This window comes from Hyperolius riggenbachi, chromosome 4 (genome assembly GCF_040937935.1).
Source record: "Hyperolius riggenbachi isolate aHypRig1 chromosome 4, aHypRig1.pri, whole genome shotgun sequence".
Lineage (NCBI taxonomy): Eukaryota > Metazoa > Chordata > Amphibia > Anura > Hyperoliidae > Hyperolius > Hyperolius riggenbachi.
In genome coordinates this window covers 475290757-475309869 of record NC_090649.1, presented here as the reverse complement: position 1 = coordinate 475309869, position 19113 = coordinate 475290757, and the positions used below count along the sequence as shown (strand labels likewise).

Here is a 19113-nt window from a genome sequence, read left to right as displayed (position 1 = left end):
GTCAGGACGTCGATGACGTCATTGCGATCGTCGCCATGGCGACGGGGAAGCCCATACAGGGAATCCCGTTCAGAACGGGATTCCCTGCAGGGTAAAAGCGCCGGCGGCGATCGGAGGGGTGGGAGGGATAGCGAAATGAGGGGGGAAGCATGTAGCTAGCGCTAGGCTAGCTACATGCTTTAAAAAAAAAAAAATTTAAAAAGTGCTGCGCTGCCCTTTGGCGGATTTATTGTACCGCCAAGGGGGTTAATACCCCCTTGGCGGTACAATAAATCCGCCAAAGGGCAGCGCAGCACTTTTTAAAAAAAAATTTTTTAAAGCATGTAGCTAGCCTAGCGCTAATGCCTGTTGTGTGGAATACATCCTGATTCACAAGGCAAACATTTATAAGCATTGCACACAAACCATTTTGCACTATTTTCTAAGCCTATAATAATAAAATTGCTTTTATTTGTTTTACAATATAAAAGTATAGATTATTTAGTCACTGTTTGCCCATTGTAAAATCTTTGCCTGATTTACATTTACATTCTGACATTTATCACTGGTGGTGACATCTTAAATTCTGCCAGGTGATCTGTACAGAATGTTCGTAATGGAGCTATCTGGGCACAGAGTGAGATGCTGCATGCTTGGCATTTGGAAAAAGCGGTAATTTCCCACAATGCAATGAGGTTCACAGACAGCAAACTATCAGAACCATGGTCATGACATTACAATGTGGGAGGGGTTTCACCACAATATCAGCCACACAGACCCCCTGATGATCTACTGGAGAAAAGGTAAAGATTTCCCATGGGAAAAGGGGTAACTATCAGCTATTGATTGGGAGTAAGTTCAATCCTGGATTAAAGTTCCCGTTTAAAGGGACATTTAAGCCAGAAATAAAAAAAAACGTTTTACTTGCCTGGGGCTTCTACCAGCTCCCTGCAGCCATCCCGTGACCTCACGGATCCTCCAGTCCCCTGCCGCCAGCTAGTTTCATTTTCCCTCACTGAGCCAGCAAGCTTTTTGCGCATGTGCAGGCCTGGCCATGCGTATCCTTTATGTTCCCGTCCTCAATAGCGTCCTGCACAGGCACAGAACACTATTGCGGATGGGAACGCAAAGAAAAATACGTGTGGCAAGGCCTGTCAGCGAAAATGAAACTAGCTGGTGGCAGGGAACCAGAACCGCGAGTGACTGCGAGGGCACCGGACAGATGCAGGGGGCTGGTAGAAGCTCCAGGAAAGTAAAACTGTTTTGTATTCCTGGTTTAAAGAGGAACTCCAGTGAAAATAATGTAATAAAAAAGTGCTTCATTTTTACAATAATTATGTATAAATGATTTAGTCAGTGTTTGCTCATTATAAAATCTCTTAAATCCCTGATTCACATTCTGACATTTATCACATGGTGACATTTTTACTGTTGGCAGGTGATGCAGCTGCTGCATGCTTTTTGGCAGTTGGAAACAGCTGTAAACAGCTATTTCCACAATGCAACAAGGTTCACAGACAGGAAACTGCCAGGAGTACCACGGTCCTCAGAGTTTCCTGTGGGAGGGGTTTCACCACAATATCAGCCATGCAGCGCCCCCTGATGGTCTGTTTGTGAAAAAGGAATAGATTTCTCATGTAAAAGGGGGTATCAGCTACTGATTGGGATAAAGTTCGATTCTTGGTCGGAGTTTCTCTTTAAGTGTCCCTTTAATACACACTTGGTGAGAGTCTAGAGTCTCTCTTTAGACGGAGACTCCGGAAGTTAAAAAAAAAAAAAAAAAAAAGGGAAGCGTCTAGAAAATCTTAGTTGATTCAAATGCCGCAAAGAAAAAAAACAGAGGAGTTTCAAAGGGTTCCTAGAAGCAATTATTGCCCCAAGCACACATCCAATAACAGCAAAGTATAGGTGACCTATAATCACCTCTTCAGCTAGGAGTAAAACCAAATCATTTGTATCTGTGTAATGCCCCTTACCCAGGCTTGCATTGCTTGCTGCAATGTGATGCAGTCTGTGGGGACATCAGAAGTACACAGACTGCCCTGTCTGATGTCCACATCCATGTGCTGCTATTCACTGCGAAATTGTAACGCATTGTTGCCATCGAAAATACAGAAACGCATTGCAATTTCCATTCATTGTACAGGATGGAATCACAATCGCAATGCCGAAAAATCGCATCATAACAGAAACGCCGTTCGTTCGGTTGGAATTTCCGTTTTTTGGATGCGCTCAAGTGATGAAAGGGACCTTAGGCTGCGTTCACACTAGCACTAAAAACATTCCATTTAGCGGAACAAAATGGATGCAAATGGATCCTATGCGGCAGGTAACTAAGGGTGGCCACTAACGATACAATTTGAGGAACGATCCTTTACGACAAACGATTCTACGTATGAATGATCAGAAATGATCATTTGGGACCACTAACTCTCCTAACCAACCTAATCAGATTGACGGGATACATCTGAAAATTGGACTGATTCCATTAATCTGATTGGATACTAGATTTTTTTTCCATTCGTGGTCCACAAACTATCATTTCCAATCTTTCATACGAAGAATTGTTTGTAAATGATCGTTCAGCAAATTGTATTCTTAGTGGCCAAAACCAATGGAAAAACGGATTGGACAAAACCAATGTTTTAACCAAAAATTAAAACATTGTAAGAAACCGATCTGTTTAAATTCAATATAGATACGTTTTTACAAGTTGAGTATTACATTTCAGTGTGAATCTAATAAGGTCTGTTTATCCACAATAAAACCAGAAATCCTGACTACAAACAGTCCAAGCAGCCGGTCCATGTGGGGCCAAGCTTTGAGACACACCAAAATGTATTCTACAACTTGTCACTGTTAAAATGATGTCCACATGTCCCTCATTTAGTAACAAACTGGTGGTGCACACTCAACCACATACAGTCTTTCCCCTAAAATAAGACATCCCCCGAAAATAAGACCTAGCTGCACACACACCCCCCCCCCCCCGCCATGATGCCGCACCCCCACTGCTGCAGATTTACCTCCTTGCTGCTGGCCGCCCTCCTCCAGCAAATCGGACCCCCCTCTGTTTTACGCAGTGCATAATTCAGATCTCAGATCAGCGGGGAAAGGCAGCTAAAGTTGTACAGTAACAGTGCCGCTGTATACAGGAAGTAAACAGATCACTTCCTGTATATGGTGGCGTTGATACTGTACAAGTTTAGCTGCCTTTCCATACTGATCTGAGATTTGAATTATGCACTGCGTAAACCGGAGGGGATCAGACTTTCTAGAGAAGGGGGCCAGTAGCAAAGAAGATACATTTTTGGGGGGCGGAATATGCCTATTTACACTGGCTACATACTAGGGGGTTCTGGCTACATACTGAGGGTGGGAGGGTGTCTGGGTATACACTTCGGGTTTCTGGCTATATACAAGGGGAGATCTGGCTAAATACTAAAGGGGATCTGGCTAACCCCACAAAATAAGACCTCCCCAAAAATAAGCCCTAGCACATATTTTTAAAAGGAAAAATTAATATAAGACAGTGTCTCATTTTCAGGGAAACAAAGTATACGTCCAGTTGTCATTAAGTGGTTAAACTAGACTATACGTGCAGGGGAAAAAAAAAATCTGTTCATTCAGCAGACTGAAAATTTTAAATTTCACACCTACTCTGATCCTTAAATAAGTCTAGGCTTGTGCTGCACTCAAGAGGAAACCAGTCACACAGCATTTTCTGAAAAACTCGAAATAATCTGTGAAAGTTGTTCCAGCTATAAATAGACCAAAGATTTCTGCATTAAAAGGACCAGGAAGCTTAGAATGCTGTAGATTCTGTCCGCTGGCTTCACAAAAACCTGCAGAATTCCCACACCAAAACTGGGCTCTGGCAATACAGCTCAAGTAGTCCTAACAGTGTGAAATGTAAATCCCATGAAATCTCATCTAGGTCAACTACAAAGACACACAAGCAAACCTACATCCCACCAATTTACAATCAGGGGGATCGATTGCGAGCCAGAATGTGCCACTATCAACCTGTGATTGGCTAGTTTCAGGGGTAGATTAGGGTTAGGCCACTTTTATGGGTTACTGTACGGACAATTGGAGATAGGCACCAGTCAGAGAAGTCAGGAGCAAGTTAGAAGAACTTATGGACATGCAGCGGCAGGATAGGGGTAATAATCAGGTATAGAAGAGGGGGGGGGGGGGAGGTTAGACATAAGCCTAGAAGAAGATTTATTTATTGTATTTATAAAGCGCCAACATATTACGCAGCGCTGGACATTAATTTAGGTTACAGACAATATTTTGGGGTGACAAACAGCAATAAGACAATACAGGAATACATGCAGACCAGATCACACAGCACAGTATGAGCATAAGGTAATGCTTATCTGCTCGTTTAATTGGTACGATTGTTGCTTCCTCTTGCAAAGTCTGCTTTACAATCTCTGACTGCAATCATTATCTGCACGTTTAATTGGTACGATTGCTGCATACATTGCTACTAAAATTGTTTAATATACATTTAAGTAGTTCAGCAGTGTTTGTAAATTCCCATATTACATTTGCGAATCCTTGTGTTCCAGGCAAGTGACCACCATTTACTGCAGCAGGCCTGGTTTTTGGTAGCCACTCCCATCCTCAGCTGAACGGTTTTTCCCAATTTCTAATTGAGAATCACTTCCATTTCAACCATGGCAGCTATCATACCTATTTAAACGCTGCAAGAAGGTAAAAGGGTACTAAGCAACATTATTTTCCTGCAGTTCCTGCATCGGACACTAGGGACTTCACCTACCATGCCCCCAGGTCAATATGTGGCAAAGATGGCTGCACAAAGTTCCAAACGATTTTACGCTAAATCCTTTTGAAAATCTGTGTGCAGGTGTGTGGCAGCAATAGATTCCCCTCTGATCAGATGAGAAAGGGATCTGTCTGATGTTTGAATCTGCTGCCTCATCTGCAAATGTATGGGCACTTTGATCTGCAATCTGAAGTGTGTCTGCCCGCCTCTGGGATAAGAGATAATGTATGTCGGGGAGTCCCGTTAGGCCTAGAGGTCCATCACTCCTCCTTGTGAATCCAATACATACAAATCCCAATAGGACTCAACCCTTCTTGAATGCTTGGCGATCTGTTTATTGCATATAAAAAGCAGTGGTACAAGAGCACTCCAAGAGCATGACGTTTCGGGCAAAGGCCCTTTATCAAATGCTGAAGTTCACATCTTTCCTTCACACATATATAGCAACATAATATCACACCCCCCACTTAGGGGGCGGGCACAATACTTAAAGTTACTTAACCCTTACATAGGGGAAAGAGCAGAGTCATAGATCAAAGGAAACATCTAAGGCTATAATCTTCATTTAATCCCCCTGGGGATTGTGTACCCAGCATGTCCATCCACAAAATAAGACCTCCCCAAAAATAAGCCCTAGCACATATTTTTAAAAGGAAAAATTAATATAAGACAGTGTCTCATTTTCAGGGAAACAAAGTATACGTCCAGTTGTCATTAAGTGGTTAAACTAGACTATACGTGCAGGGGAAAAAAAAAAATCTGTTCATTCAGCAGACTGAAAATTTTAAATTTCACACCTACTCTGATCCTTAAATAAGTCTAGGCTTGTGCTGCACTCAAGAGGAAACCAGTCACACAGCATTTTCTGAAAAACTCGAAATAATCTGTGAAAGTTGTTCCAGCTATAAATAGACCAAAGATTTCTGCATTAAAAGGACCAGGAAGCTTAGAATGCTGTAGATTCTGTCCGCTGGCTTCACAAAAACCTGCAGAATTCCCACACCAAAACTGGGCTCTGGCAATACAGCTCAAGTAGTCCTAACAGTGTGAAATGTAAATCCCATGAAATCTCATCTAGGTCAACTACAAAGACACACAAGCAAACCTACATCCCACCAATTTACAATCAGGGGGATCGATTGCGAGCCAGAATGTGCCACTATCAACCTGTGATTGGCTAGTTTCAGGGGTAGATTAGGGTTAGGCCACTTTTATGGGTTACTGTACGGACAATTGGAGATAGGCACCAGTCAGAGAAGTCAGGAGCAAGTTAGAAGAACTTATGGACATGCAGCGGCAGGATAGGGGTAATAATCAGGTATAGAAGAGGGGGGGGGGGGGGGGGGGGGGGAGGTTAGGCATAAGCCTAGAAGAAGATTTATTTATTGTATTTATAAAGCGCCAACATATTACGCAGCGCTGGACATTAATTTAGGTTACAGACAATATTTCGGGGTGACAAACAGCAATAAGACAATACAGGAATACATGCAGACCAGATCACACAGCACAGTATGAGCATAAGGTAATGCTTATCTGCTCGTTTAATTGGTACGATTGTTGCTTCCTCTTGCAAAGTCTGCTTTACAATCTCTGACTGCAATCATTATCTGCACGTTTAATTGGTACGATTGCTGCATACATTGCTACTAAAATTGTTTAATATACATTTAAGTAGTTCAGCAGTGTTTGTAAATTCCCATATTACATTTGCGAATCCTTGTGTTCCAGGCAAGTGACCACCAATTATTTACTGCAGCAGGCCTGGTTTTTGGTAGCCACTCCCATCCTCAGCTGAACGGTTTTTCCCAATTTCTAATTGAGAATCACTTCCATTTCAACCATGGCAGCTATCATACCTATTTAAACGCTGCAAGAAGGTAAAAGGGAACTAAGCAACATTATTTTCCTGCAGTTCCTGCATTGGACACTAGGGACTTCACCTACCATGCCCCCAGGTCAATATGTGGCAAAGATGGCTGCACAAACTTCCAAACGATTTTACGCTAAATCCTTTTGAAAATCTGTGTGCAGGTGTGTGGCAGCAATAGATTCCCCTCTGATTAGATCAGAAAGGGATCTGTCTGATGTTTGAATCTGCTGCCTCATCTGCAAATGTATGGGCACTTTGATCTGCACCCCTCCCCCACCTCCTCCTCCCCATTTCTAATCTTCCTGTGATGGGTAACATAATCCAGAACTAAGGAATCATTTGGTGCACTTTCACGCTTTAACACAGACTAAAATAAGAAGAGGAAAAAAAAAAAAAAAAAGACGGCACATTTCAGAACCTGGCACCATTTTCAGATACCAGCCGTGTATTGGCGGCCGTCCAAGGATAAAATAATCAGGCAGATTGGGTTGCCGTTGTTCTCTGAGACGTCTAATGAACTGTGATATCCATTATGGAGCAAATTAAACCAGTCAGTGATTTGCAGATGTGGTACGATTACAAAGTTCTCCTGCCTTACCAAAACGTGAGTCAAATGCAAGCCGAAACCCAGAAGGAATGGCAATAACACAATTCCACAAATATTATTTAGCATTTATAGCACAGACCTCTTCTGCAGCACTTTACAGAGTACATAGTCATATCACTGACTGTCCTCAGAGGAGCGCACACTCTAATCCTACTAGCAGTCATAGTCTAATGCCCTACCATATTATTATGTATTTATATAGCATTGACATCTTCTGCAGCACTTTACAGAGTACATAGTCATGTCACTGACTGTCCTCAGAGGAGCTCACAATCTAATCCTACTAATAGTCAATGGCCTCAATTCACTAAGCTTATCTCCTGTCTTTAATAACTCTTCTAGAGTTGTTACCATGGCGACAAGGCATGTAGTATTCAGGAAACATTTTACCTCAGGCAAACCTAAAGTTAACTCTTCTGTCTTTAAGTTAACTCTTTAATCCTTAAAATAACTCCAGAGTTAAAGACAGGCTGTTCATTAACTGCGTGTGAAAATAACTACAGAGGAGGTAAATTAACTACAGAGGAGGTAAATTAACTACAGCGGAGGTAAATTAACTACAGAAGAGGTAAATTAACTACAGAAGAGGTAAATTAACTACAGAAGAGGTAAATTAACTACAGAAAAGGGAACGTAAGGAATGAAGAGATAAGATAACTCTCTTACTGTGTGGAGGTAAGTTTTCTCTTGCCTTATCTCCAGCATGATCTTAGTGAATTGAGGCCATAGTCTAATGCCCTACCATATTATTATGTATTTATATAGCACTGACATCTTCTGCAGCACTTTATAGTATAGTCATGTCACTGACTGTCCTCAGAGAAGCTCACAATCTAATTCTACCATAGTCCTAGCCTGATGTCTTATACTAGGTACATACCATACAGTTTTCTGGCAGATTTACCTGCCAGATTGATTAATTTCCAACATGACCGATCTGAATTTCGATCGATTTTTCAATATTTTTAATTGCATTTTCTATCGATTTTTGATCGGTTTTCATAGAATTGAACTAAAATCAATCGAAAAAACAATTAAAAAGAAGATCGATTAACCACTTTAACCCAAAGCGGTTTTTACCCTAACGAACAAGAGCGATTTTCACCTTTCAGCGCTCATCCCTTTCTTTTGCCAATAGCTTCACCTTTTCGGGACCACGTGCATTAGATTCTACGCCGCACTTGTGGCAGTTCTAGCCTAATGCGGCATAGGATCTACGCCGGCCCGCAATTTCCGCTCCCGACGCAATCGTGCGCACCCGGAGGGGAAGATTAAGCTGTCATATGACAGCGGACATCTCCCCCGAGTGATCAGCAGCCATCGCGTATGGCTGCAGATCACATGATCACTACGATCGCCGTCGGATCATAGTGATCAGTTTGACAGCTGCGGCGGCAGGGGGGGAAAGAAGAGGATCCACTTACCACCCTGCCGTTCCCGTGATGATCGGCACCCCCCTCCGCTCCGGCCGGCATCTGTCTGACGTCAGCGCCGGGTCCTGGCTTGATGACGTCATCAAGCCGCGACCCGGAACTGATCGACAGACAGTAAGGGGGGGAGATACAGAGAGCCCGATATGGTGCAGTATGTACTGGTAATTAGGAAATGTGTGAACAATAAGGTTGGAGTAATACTCACAAGTCTGGGTTACCTGCCAGGTAACCACTGTGTAGGCAGGTGGGGAGATTAGACTTGTCCCCCCTCAGGAGTAAGAAGTCGCTCTCTGTAGATAAGAAAAAAGGGGGCCAATTCCCCACCACCAGGGGTGGACACGATATAGTAATCAATGTTAGAGGCGCCAGGAGGATAAAATTAGATAAAATGTTTAAAAACCAGGGAGGCAATAGGTGGACTTACCTCCCCGATGCAGACACAAGGAAATGTCGAGTTTATGACAAATAAAAAGGTTTATTTATATACTTCAATATTTTATAGCAAAATATTGGAGTATATAAATAAACCTTTTTATTTGTCATAAACTCGACATTTCCTTGTGTCTGCATCAGGGAGGTAAGTCCACCTATTGCCTTCCTGTTTTTTAAACATTTTATCTAATTTTATCGTCCTGGCGCCTCTGTAACATTGATTACTATGATCGACAGACAGAACGGAGATGCCGGCCAGAGAAGAGGGTCCCGTGCAGCTCATCGCTGGAGCCTGGAAGGTGAGTGAAGGCTGCTGGCAGAAAGGGGAGGCACAGGCCACCATGGGGGGACACCAACCTAGCCAGCCACACACGGGATCCGGCCGCCTGACCCCCCCCCCCCCCCAAACGTGCGCACCCCCCTCCCGCGCAAAATGCCTGGTCCTTAAGGGGGGTAGGCGGCCGGTCCCGAAAAGGTTAATCACTACTAATCACAATGAAATGATCTATATCTTGGTTTTTTCAACACCAATTAGGCTTTTTGGAGTTGATATTTGTTTTCAGTAATTATTTTCTTTGCATTTTAAAGGGAAAAACAAGGAAAAAATGAACAAACACTTTCTTCAATTTCATCTCCTATAGTTTTAATATAAACACTGCTACTGTACATAAAACCCACACATTTTATCTGCCTATTTGTCCTGGTTATCACAAGGTTTTAATTATGTCCCTAGTAGAAAGTATGGTGACAGTACAGTATTTGGAAATAAAGGAGTATTTTTTCTACGGATTTTTTATTTTTCCCTAATTTCCCGTGCACGGCGGTAGCAGCACTATTTCACTTATAAAAACGTCCTGGAGCCGTTAAGAGGCTCTAGCAGGATGCATAAGTCTGCTTGTCATTAATTGGTTAAAATAATAGATCGAAATTCAGATCGGACATGTTGGAAATAATAGAACTGGCAGGTAAATCTGCCTGAAAATGGTATGGTATGTACCTAGCAATACTATTATTATTACTGTATATTCTGGCGTATAAGACTACTTTTTGAACCTTGAAAATCTTCTGAAGAGTCAGGGGTCATCTTATACGCCGGGTGTCATTGATGCCGGGTGATACGCGGCATGCTGATGTTTAATCACCGGGTGCTGGAGATTCGGCGTTTGCCGCTTTTGCTGGGGGAGCTAGGTCTGGGGCGTGCAGGGTATAGAAGAAAGATCGTGCTGTGCCCATAAAACACGGCTCTTACACCCGTCTGGCCCGCCCTATCCTGTTACCGCCTCTCAGATCTCACTGCTGAGGACTGTAGTGAAGCGGCGCAGGCGCACATGTGCGAGATCTGAGAGGCGGAGAAGGAGGTAAATAGGATACAAGGGCGGAGCCAGAAGGGTGAAAGAGGCGTGTTTTATGGGCACCGCTCTGATAAACAGGTAGACAAGAAGAGCTGACCAATCCACTTAGAGAGAGGGAGAGTTGACCAATCCAACCAGTCAGTCAATCACCTGTATACAGGTATATTCTGGGTACCACATACAGTACAGCACCTTTATCTGTTCATACATAGCACCAGTATATGATGTTTTTAAATGTTTATTTGGTGCGTGTTGGAAGAGGGGTAGTCTTATATGGCGAGTATATCCTAAACTCTATTTTAAGTTGAAAACTTGGGGGGGGGGGGGGGGTCATCTTATACGCCCAGTCTTAAGGTGGCCACTAATGGTCCAATTTCTACCGAAAAATCTTTCGAGCGATCAGAAATTCTGATTGGAAGAAAAATCATTCAATACACCATCAACGAACAAATCTTTGCTTCCTATCTGTCACAACTAATCAAGAAAATCTAAATTTTGGTTTGACAAAAATCCAATCGGACGACTATTTTTATAATCGTTCATAATCGATTCTGCCCATCAACTGAGAATATTTTCAACCAATCCGATCAGAATGTCTGATCGCTTGAACGATTTTTCGCTAGAAATTGGACTGTTAGCGGCCACCTTTATACGCCGGAAAATACAGTATGTATTTATATATCACTGACATCTGCAGCGCTTTACAGAGTCCATAATCCTGTCACTAACTGACCCTCAGAAAGTAGGTGGCCAGACATCAGGACATTGGCAGCCGATCGACCATCCAATTCAATTATAATAATCGAATCAGGTGGAAATCAGTGACATCAAGTGCTTGTCCGATCGGCACTGCAACCAATTTTGGGCCGAAATTGGTTGCATGCATCGGTCGGACATACGAGCAATGAACGCGGCAAAACCCCCAGCGCTGTTTCCCCAGCGTATTAGTGTGCATTTATACATTACTTGTCCTACATAACGGTGAATGTCCATCTTCCGAATCCAGCACTCTTCTATTCGCTCCATACACGCCGCTGGTGTGGCACGTGCGTGCTGGCGGCGTGTATGGGTCTAATGGAAGAGCGGAGAATTCGGAAGATGGACAGGCACTGCAACACACACACACGCGCAAAGTAATTTGGTTGGAGCAGGCCTTTAGCTATCCACTTTGATTGCATTGTACTCCTGCCATGTGACTGACACAGAGGCTTCCAAGTCACAAGATACATAAAAGATGTTCAGCCCGGCCTATGACAGGACAATGGAGGGATTGTGCTCTCCTGTGGAAGATCTCATTAGTCTTTGTAGAAGGGGGCGGCAGGCCTGTCTCCTGCCCTCTGCTCTCCATGATCAGCTGCTCTTCTTTACACACTTCCCTGGTGCAGAGAATCTATCTGCAGTGCTCTGGGGAAGGATTTCAGGACTTGAGAAGCAATAAGATGACAGGCGGCTGCACAGAAAGCTGCCCTATCTTATCGCTTATCACACATGACTCCAACTTACACAACTTACACACATTCCTGCTCTTCAGCAGCAACATTCCAAGAGCTCTGGAATCTCGTTAATTCTCTGTCCCGGTAATTTGCAACCCTGAGACTTCAGAAAGCCTTCGAAAACAAGTCTGACTGCTGAACTGCGGGTCATTTAGGGTTGTTTCGCATGGATTAGATTGCATTATGAGGTCAGGGCTGAAATACAGGCGAGAATATAAAAATGATGCAATCTGTTTATGCCTTCACTAAAGACCAGCATAAAAGGGAACCAAGCACCACTTTTTTTTTTCTGCAGTTTGTCCTGGTTTCTAATAGCTATAGGAGCTGCCATTATTTATCCAGGGGAAGGTGTGAAGACAGCATCTGTGACTTCTCTATGCTCTATGAAGCATAGTGTCCTATCTCTTCAAGAACCCCCCTCCCCCTTATGTCCTGTGGTAACCTACAGTATTTTGAAAATTAAATTACTTAAATTAAATATACTTATCTTCGTAGATTCTCCTGATGTCCACTGCTCCAGTGATGGGACCTCCTGAACATATTAAGACCCCCCTCCACTGCTGCTCGAGACCCTCTTCTACCTCATGGCTGCACTCCGATCTGTGAACAAGTACAACCGTACTGGGCGAGCACGAGTATTGTCTGCACATGCCCAGCAGCATGGATCAATCATGCATGGCTTTTGTCTCTGTGCACAAGTGGCTTTGTGTTACTGGGCATGTGCAGACCATACTCATGCATGCCAAGTACAGTTTAAATTGTACACAGATGAGAGTGCAGCTAAGAGGAAAAAGGGGGTCCCAGGCAGCAGTGGTGGGGTCTAAATATGTTCATAAGCACCCCCAGCATATGTAGCCAGATGAACCCCTCCCCCCCTTGTCAGCAAGTGCAGTGGCAAAGTTTACAATTTTTTGCATTTTAAGTACTAACAACATGCACTACTTTATCGTACACCACATAAGATTCTCACTCAATGTATTTCAATGGGTAGGCACATGTACTGCTTTTTAAAGCATTTGTCACATATGTTTTTATGTAAATTACTAGTGCCCTTAGCTCGTTTAAAAACAGGCTAGGTCTGTCTATGCTCGCCTGCGCGCACCCGGCCGCCCGCTCACACGCCCGCCTGGCTCCGTCCCTGTCGTCCTGCCTGTGTGAGGCTGGGTCCGTGCTGCGCACATGCGCAGTAGCAAAAAGCACGGACCCAGCTACACAGTGACAACTATTATTATATAGGATGCCTCATGATGTGTTTTCTGTTCCTGTACCCTATTTACTGAATGGGAGAGTGGACCTGAACTCTTGCACGGGACGTAAGGAAAACAGAGAAATTCACCCTGTATGTATTTAGAGAGTTTAGCCTGTCTAATTTCCCCTCATCTGTGACTAATCACAAGTTGTAATTTGATCTGTCAACTGTGTCAGCTGGCTGCCTTAACAGAGCAGCTAATTTGTAAACACAGGATGTTAACCCTATGTCTGCTTCCATGAAAGCAGAAAGTAGACAAACTGCGGAATTATTGCAGGATTTGCATCAGCTGTAACAATTTTTTTTTTCATTAAAGTTTATTATGCTGTAGCTTATCTTTTAAAACAGAAAGGAGTTCAAGTCTGCTTTAACCACTTAAGGACTGCAGCCTTAAAACCCCTTAAGGACCAGACACTTTTTTTTCCCATTCAGACCACTGCAGCTTTAACAGTTTATTGCTCGGTCATACAACATACTATCTAAATGAATTTTACCTCCTTTTCTTGTCACTAATAAAGCTTTCTTTTGGTGCTATTTGATTGCTGCTGTGATTTTTAGTTTTTATTATATTCATCAAAAAAGACATGAATTTTGTCAAAAAAATTGTTTTTTTTACCTTCTGTGCTAACATTTTTCAAATAAAGTAAAATTTCTATATACATTTTTGTCTAAATTTATTGTGCTACAGGTCTTTGATCAATACATAGACACTTATTGGATTTTTTTTTTTTGATTGGGTAAAAGTTATAGCGTTTACAAACTATGGAGCAAAAAGTGAATTTTCCCATTTTGAAGCATCTCTGACTTTTCTGAGCACCTGTCATGTTTCATGAGGTGTTAGAATTCCAGGATAGTATAAATACCCCCCAAATGTCCCCATTTTGGAAAGAAGACATCCCAAAGTATTCACTAAAAGGCATGGTGAGTTCATAGAAAATTTTATTTTTTTGTCACAAGTTAGCGGAAAATGACACTGTGACAAAAAATAAACTAAAAAAAAGTTTCCATTTCTACTAACTAGTGCCAAAAAAAAAAAATGAAATCTTCCACGGACTCACCATGCCCCTCTCTGAATACTTTCGGGTGTCTACTTTCCAAAATGGGGTCATTTGTGGGGCGTTTACTGTCCTAGCATTTTGGGGGGTGCTAAATTGTCAGCACCCCTGTAAAGCCTAAAGGTGCTCATAGGACTTTGGGCCCCTTAGCGCACCTAGGCTGCAAAAAAGTGTCACACATGTGGTATCGCCATACTCAGGAGAAGTAGTAGAATGTGTTTTGGGGTGTATTTTTACACATGCTCATGCTGGGTTGGAGAAATCTCTCTGTAAAGGAGAATTTTTTGATTTTTTTTCTTACACACAATTGTCCATTTACAGAGATATGTCTCCCACCCAGCATGGGTATGTGTAAAAATACACCCCAAAACACATTATACTACTTCTCCTGAGTACGGCGATACCACATGTGACACTTTTTTGCAGCCTAGGTGCACTAAGGGGCCCAAAGTCCTATGAGTACCTTTAGGATTTCACAGGACGTTTTGAAGGCATTTGATTTCCAGACTACTCCTCACAATTTAGGACCCATATAATGCCAGGGCCGTATAGGAACCCTACAAATGACCCCATTTTAGAAAGAAGACACCCCAAGGTATTCCTTTAGTAGTATGGTGAGTTAATAGAAGATTTTATTTTTTTGTCACAAGTTAGCAGAAATTGACTTTAGTTTTTTTTCACAAAGTGTCATTTTCCAATAACTTGTGACAAAAAATAAAATCTTCTATGAACTCGCCATACACCTAACGGAATACCTTGGGAGGGCTTCTTTCTAAAATAGGGGGCACTTGTGGGGTTCCTATACTGCCCTGGCATTTTAGGGGCCCTAAACCGCGAGGAGTAGTCTGGAAAACAAGTGCCTCAAAATGACTGTTCAGGGGTATAAGCATCTGCAAATTTTGATGACAGGTGGTCTATGAGGGGCCGAATTTTGTGGAACCGGTCATAAGCAGGGTGGCCTCTTAGATGACAGGTTGTATTGGCACTGAAGTGCAAGAAGCGCAAGATGTTCTCAAATCGTGACCTGGACATGGCAGCAGAGAACATGGGCATGTGATGTATTGTGTGCGTAGACCAATAAGACCGCAATACATTCTTTTTGACTAGACCCATGTTAAAGAAAACAAGAGATGAAGCACCCTCTTGTATTTTACCTTATACATCAGTGGGAACATGACAGTAAACACCTAATCTGCTCTTTGTTTCATTGTTCTCTGTTTAATCCGACTTTTATCACCTCTGAAAAGAATCCCCGACTGAGCACTCAGTCTAGCTTTGCTACGGAAAGATTATAGCTGAGTCTGTCTTCTCTGGTGTCTTTTCAAGCCCAAGCCTGCCCCCTTGTGGCTCTGCTATAATGACTCAGCTATAATTATTCCCTACAAAGCCAGACTGAATGCTCAGTACGGGATTCTTATCACAGCTGATAACAGACACTTTTAGCAGTGAGGATGAAACAGAGAGCATGGTAAGTGTTTTCTCTAATGTTCTTACTGATATATATGGTAAACTACACAAGGGTGCTTTGTCTCTGGTTCCCTTTAAGGAGAAGGCCCCCAAAAATGTGCAGTTTGGAAACTTGAAGTGGTTTCCACAGAAAAGGCTGGGCATGGTAGCTTCTCTGGTTGGCAGTTGCATATTGTGTGGCATAACGGTTGGTCTCAGCCACAATTAAGTCGTAGAGATTCACGATGCAAAACAAATGAAAAAAGTCTAGGGCCAATCCTAGATTATCTGTCTCCACCTGGACTCCAGACTGGGTGGTGAAAGGGGGCAGTACTGGTGCGGCGGAACCAGGGGATTGCCAATTGGGATTTGCCAGCACCTCTGGGAGACTATGGGTAGTACGGGGCCGTTTTGCTGGTGGCTGCGACTCGGGTCTTAATGCACGTGCCACCGAACCAGTTTCTACTACCATGCTGGTGCTCGTCACTTCACCATGGTCTATGGTAGTACTGGTGCTAGGTCCAGGAGATGCTACGCTGCTGGTGCACACCTCACCAAGAAAACTTGGATCAGCGCTAGCACCACTCTGCTGCCCTTGAGTCTGATCCTGCGGTCCAGTGACATGGGGTGTGGTACGCCTGGCTCTAGCCAGGATCTCAACCTCGTCATTGCTATCGGTCAGAGAGCCACTGCTGTTCACCGGTTTGTATTCTGACCCAGTTGATTCGTCGGATGAGGCTTCCCAATCGCACTCACCCCACTGGGCCAGAATCTCGGCGGCCTATTCAGCGGAATACCCCTTTTTTTCCATGGTGGACTGCTAAATTTAGGCGGTATTCCTCTGAGACTACCCAGGAAAAAGAGCATCTACCTAGCAAAAGGGAGTACTTGTGAAGTAGAAAGCTGTGGTCACTGAGTTTTGATAGAAAAAAAAAAATCAAAACTGATCTTTACAGCGCCACAGTTATTGTACAGTGTTTTTTGCAGTGATCAGAAAAAAATTTGTCACTACGGTGGTGCGGTTGAGGGTTTGGCCAGGTGATCAGAAGCCCACAGGTGGCAGATTAGGGCCTGATCTGATGGGTAGGAGTGCTAGGGGGTGACAGGAGGTAATGGATGGGTGTATCAGGGGGTGATTAGAGGGGAGAATAGATGCAATCAATGCACTGGGGAGGTGATTAGGGGGGGGGTCTGAGGGCGATCTGAAAGTGTGGGCGGGTGACTGGGTGCCCGCAAAGGGCAGATTAGGGTCTGATCTGATGGGTAGCAGTGACAGGTAGTGACGGGGTGATTGATGGGTGATCAGTGGGTGATTAGAGGGGAGAACAGATGTAAACAATGCACTTGGGAGTTGATCTGAGGGCTGGTCTGCGGGCGATCTGGGAGTGTGGGCTGGTGGTCAGGTGCTCGGAAGGGGCAGGTTAGGGTCTGATGTGATGGGTGGCAGTGACAGGTGGTGACGGGGTGATTGACATGTGATCAGGGGGTGATTACAAGGAAGAATAGATGTATACAGTACACAGGGGGAAGGCGGGGGGGTGATCAGGAGCCCCCAGGGGGCAGTTTAGGACCTAATCTAAAATATAGCGTTGACAGGGGGTGATTGATGGGTGATTAGGGGGGTGACTGGGTGCAAACAGTGGTCTGAGGGGGTGATCAGGGGGGGTCTGAGGGGTGCTATGGGCGATCAGGGGGGACAGGATCAGTGTGTTTACAACCCGCCGGTGCTGCTAATTGGCCAGCGGGTTGACGTCGTGGGTGGGCTGCTAATCAGTCCGTAGTAGCAATCCACATAGGACTCAACCCTTCAAGGAATGATTTCCATCAAAATATTTATTTGTGCATAGCGGTCCTACAGCATATAGATACGAACAACGTTTCGGGCAAAGGCCCTTTCTCAAGTGCTCAGAGCACTTGAGAAAGGGCCTTTGCCCGAAACGTTGTGCGTATCTATATGCTGTAGGACCGCTATGCACAAATATTTTGATGGAAATCATTCCTTGAAGGGTTGAGTCCTATGTGGATTGCTACTACAGATTGGACTTTGTTTGTGAGGTGTGATGGGCCTCTCACCGCACTGGACTCCCCGTATGACATAAAGCACCCTCTGTGGCCGGCAGGTACGTCTTACATTGCACGGCTAATCAGTCCTCCAGGTGCCGCCGCCGATCGGCGTTACGCTGTCCTGGGGAAGCCACCTTGCCGACGCCCATAGGTAGTGGGCTGTCAGCAAGTGGTTAAAGAGAAACCGTAATCAAGAATTGAACTTCATCCGAATCAGAAGCAGATACCCCCCATATTTCCCCATGAGAAATCTTTTCCTTTTCTCAAACGGATCATCAGGGGGCTGTATGGCATTGTGGTGAAACCCCTCCCACAGTGTGATGTCAGGACCATGGTTCAGACATCACACTGTGGGAGCTTTGTTGCATTGTGGGAAGTAACAGCTGTTTCCAACTGCCAAAAAAGCAAGCAGCATCTCCTTCCACTGACATCCCATGCCAGCAGTAAAAATGTCGGCATGTGATAAATGTCAAAATATAAATCAGGGAGAGAAAAGATTTTACAATGGGCAAACACTGACTAAATCATTTATACATAATTGTAAAAATGAAGCACTTTTTTTTATTACATTAGAGTTCCTCATTTTAAAAAAACACATACTTGAAAGATGTATTAAAACACACATTCAAAACACGATGCAAGATTTATAATAAATGTGTGCTTGCTTCTCCGGTGGAGTGTAATGGAATGTGTATATGGAGATTAGTGGTTTAACCATCTTCATAACTGGTAAAAAAAAATTAAGCAAACAGCTCAGTCTTGTATACTCAGAGTAACCACGGCAGTTTCCAGCAACATGTCCCGGAGATAAATTGCTGGTTCCTCTGTCAGTTCATGTCTAATAACCAATGCCAGGGCTGTCTTCAGTAAAGAAAACATCAGCTGACCTGCCTAGTGTCATGTGACAGCAGCAATGAAGACAGCTTTTGTTTCTGCAGGGCAGATGGAGCAGAGCGGAAGCGGAAGGTAACACTCACCTGTATGTGAGGCCAGGAGGCTTCCAGTGTCGGCTCATCCTCCTCGGGGTCAAAGTCTGGATTGTCGCTCGGCGGGAGGGTTCTAAATATATTGGAGCTAATCTGTAACAGAGCAATAGAGAGCGCTGGTTAAACAAACCTAAAACAAACAAGAACAAAATAAAGTAACATGACGTATTGTGTGGGTAGAATTATTATCTCAAGGCGGACATTCAATTGGATTGTAAAATTGTGTCCAAGGTTACCGCTGTGTAGCAGAATTTAAAGAATCTACTCAAACTATAGCGTCAACTATACAATCTGGATAATACAATTATGTCCAGCTTAAGGGGGGGGGAGGTACTTCCCTCGGGAC

The 19113-nt window shown here is 43.7% G+C and overlaps 1 protein-coding gene across 1 annotated transcript in view; it reads right to left on the bottom strand.

Moving 5' to 3' along the window:
- PPP2R5A (protein phosphatase 2 regulatory subunit B'alpha) overlaps positions 1–19113 on the bottom strand; it is a 174059-nt gene that overhangs the window by 37468 nt on the left and 117478 nt on the right. The window contains exon 3 of the mRNA XM_068232937.1: positions 18759–18860. Within this exon, the coding sequence (XP_068089038.1) occupies positions 18759–18860 (102 nt within the window). The remainder of the gene's footprint in view (positions 1–18758; positions 18861–19113) is intronic.